At 39.5% G+C, this 2839-nt stretch overlaps 1 protein-coding gene across 1 annotated transcript in view; it reads right to left on the bottom strand.

The window, feature by feature from the left end:
- Positions 1–2067: 2067 nt before the first annotated feature.
- LOC144975749 (uncharacterized) overlaps positions 2068–2839 on the bottom strand; it is a 16404-nt gene continuing 15632 nt past the window's right edge. The window contains exon 8 of the mRNA XM_078919941.1: positions 2068–2839. This exon is cut by the window's right edge and continues 2374 nt beyond it. Within this exon, the coding sequence (XP_078776067.1) occupies positions 2215–2839 (625 nt within the window). The 3' untranslated portion in view covers positions 2068–2214.

Raw genomic sequence — 2839 nt, forward strand, 5'->3', positions numbered from 1 at the left:
ATCTCTGGGTAGAGTTCCTGACCTCCCATAGTGGGCAGGGAGGAACTTACTGTGTCTTCTATCCCCCTATATCTGTTTCCAACTTGCTTTCTGTCTTTGTCTTGGAATGAGATTACTTGGTTTTGTCTTGGCCCTGGCCGGAGTCCTAGCTGGGAGGGAAACAGTCAAATGCATAGTTATTGTTTTGGGAGATGATATTTTTTCCTTGTAAATCATCTCTCTGTTATGTATTATTATATTTGTTCTAATTTATAATGTAAGCATTTGAGTGTATTCCTCTTAGTGGCGGCCGTGCTTGTTTCCGGATGAGATTTTTAGGTGATCTCAAACTAAGTACTTTGACAGTGTGCTCTTGGAATCTACATCTGTTCCCTATTTGAACTAATTCCCCTTTATCTCACCTTTTCTTTTTTGCTTTAATTGCAATTTTAGAACTTTTTACTATCCCATTTTCTTCCTTTTTACTGGCGCTGATATGACCTTATTGTGTTGCAAGCGCCGTAAAACCCTTAAAAACAAAAACAACATTATCTCTGAGTGGGGTTCCTGACCTCCCATAGTGGGCAGGGAGGAACTTACTGTGTCTTCTATCCCCCTATATTTTCAACTTGCTTTCTGTCTATGTCTTGGAATGAGATTACTTGGTTTTGTCCTGGCCCTGGCCGGATACCCTGGCTGGGAGGGAAACATTCAAATGTATAGTTTTGGGAGATGATATTTTTTTCCTTGTAAATCATGTCTGTTATGCACTGCATTATGTTTCTTTATATTATGTATGATTTGTAAAACATTTGAGTGTATTCCTCTTAGTGAGGACCTCTACTTGTGTCTGGATGAAACATTTAGGTGATCTCAAACTTAAGTACTTTGATGATGTGCTCTTGGAATCTACATCTGTTCCCTATTTGAACCAATTCCCCTTTGTCTCACCTTTTCTTTTGTGCTTTAATTGTAATTCTAGAACTTTTTACTATCCCATTTTCATCCTTAATGTGTTGCAAGCGCCGTAAAACCCTTAAAAACAAAAACATATCCATTCTCTGGGTGCGTTTCCTGATTTCTCATAGTGGGCACAAGCGCAAAAAAAATTAAAATAATTATAATTATGCATTTAAATAACGCAATATTCACTAAACGTGCTCAAAGCGCTTTAGAAGGGGTACCTTGCCAATAGCAACGCTTCACGTATAAAACTAGACGTGAGTGACGCCTGTTAGGTGATATTACACTTATTTTGGACGTACACAACTTTGTTAATGGCCAGGTACTCAATTTATACATGAAAACGGTGAGAGAATGTAAGTAAAGAGCTTTTGTCATTGACTCAACTTTGCGCCACTCAAGGCGGGACTCGAACCCTTTACCTACCGGTCCGAGAGGCGAGTGTCATACCACAAAGCCTCGCATTCATTTCCTTAATAGCCGCTAAAATTGATTGAAAAAGTCACTTTTTAAGTAATTATTCCTTCAATGCCATGCGGCCTCAGGAAGAAAAAGAATCTCGACCGCAGACGGGATCGCTACTGCTGGTCTTTTTGAGCGTATGTAGTGAGTGCTTTACCAACTGAACAATCGGAAACCTAGATCAGGATCACTATCACATTCAACCTTGTTCAGACTAAACCAAACCAAGATATAATTCAACTCACTTGACCACCGAAATGATTTCTTTCAAGGTTTAATAAATTAAATTTTAAGATTAAGTTAGACGTAGTATAAAATGATCAAATATCAAATTACAAGAAAAGTAAACAATCAAAAAAAAGTAAATCTGACTTTGATGTCGTGACGTCGGTGGTTCAGCGGGTCTTGTCGTTTAGCAAAATTCAAGCGTTATTGAGCTTGGTCAATGACTGGCTGAATGATATCAAGTTCAAAATTTCGAGCGTCCCGGCGATATGCCTTTGAATAAGTCACTTTACACAGAGTATTATTACTCATGAAGTCTCAAGTTTTGAAGGTTTTTGACAAGATGAGGGTCGTTTTAATCGATTGATATTTAAATTTGAAGGACGAGTTTCCTGTCCAAAATATTAAATACGTGGGATTTTTTCCATAGCACGTCAGTAAACCTTCAGTGAGATTAAAACTTTAAAGAAGAATTACTTTTGTGTCAGGTCAGGTCGTTTGTATGGCCTAAATAAAATTGAATTCAAACATCAAACAGCTCTTTTAAAAAGGAAAGTAAATATCAATCCTCGTGTATATCCATCATCACAATATATTATGATAGGCGTAGGGATACACTCTGTGATTTGTCCTTCTATCCACGGTTGCGGACCAAGACGTGTCCGGGCGATTGTTGTTCCGGTTACTACTCGTTTGAGCGTAAGACCTGCTGCTTTTATTTTTGAGGATTCCCTTCAATTTTGGTGGCGATCGCTTTGTCACCGTTGCCGCATGCGCATTGGACAAAGTAGCATCGGGAATCCCCGAAGGTTCTCGTTTTCGTTTCTCCCTGAGGTGCGAGATTGGTTTTCTGGAGGCCGCTGCTTGTATCTCACCCCGTCTCATCTTTCTTCTGTCGCTTTCAGTTGGCGACGAGAAAACATCGCTCTGGCTGTTGCGAGTCTGTTTTGGTTTGACTTCAGATTGGTTTTGAGATTGTCGTAAAGTTTGACGGACAATGCTGTATCGACCACGAGACATTTCCCGCTCATCCTCATCCTCTTCTTCTTCTTCTTCTTCCTCATCATCGTCTGTGGTAGTGTCTTTTCGTTTTACAATTCTTGTCTTTGATTGGTAGAAATTTTCTGGTATAGAACCGTTCCTTCTCCCAGCAGACGTTCTCCGCTTGTTTTTGTCGTCCCAATTTTGATTCGGGCTAAAACTCATATTG

This window comes from Berghia stephanieae, chromosome 6 (assembly GCF_034508935.2).
Source record: "Berghia stephanieae isolate SIO BIC M18660-M18661 chromosome 6, UCSD_Bste_1.3, whole genome shotgun sequence".
NCBI lineage: Eukaryota > Metazoa > Mollusca > Gastropoda > Nudibranchia > Aeolidiidae > Berghia > Berghia stephanieae.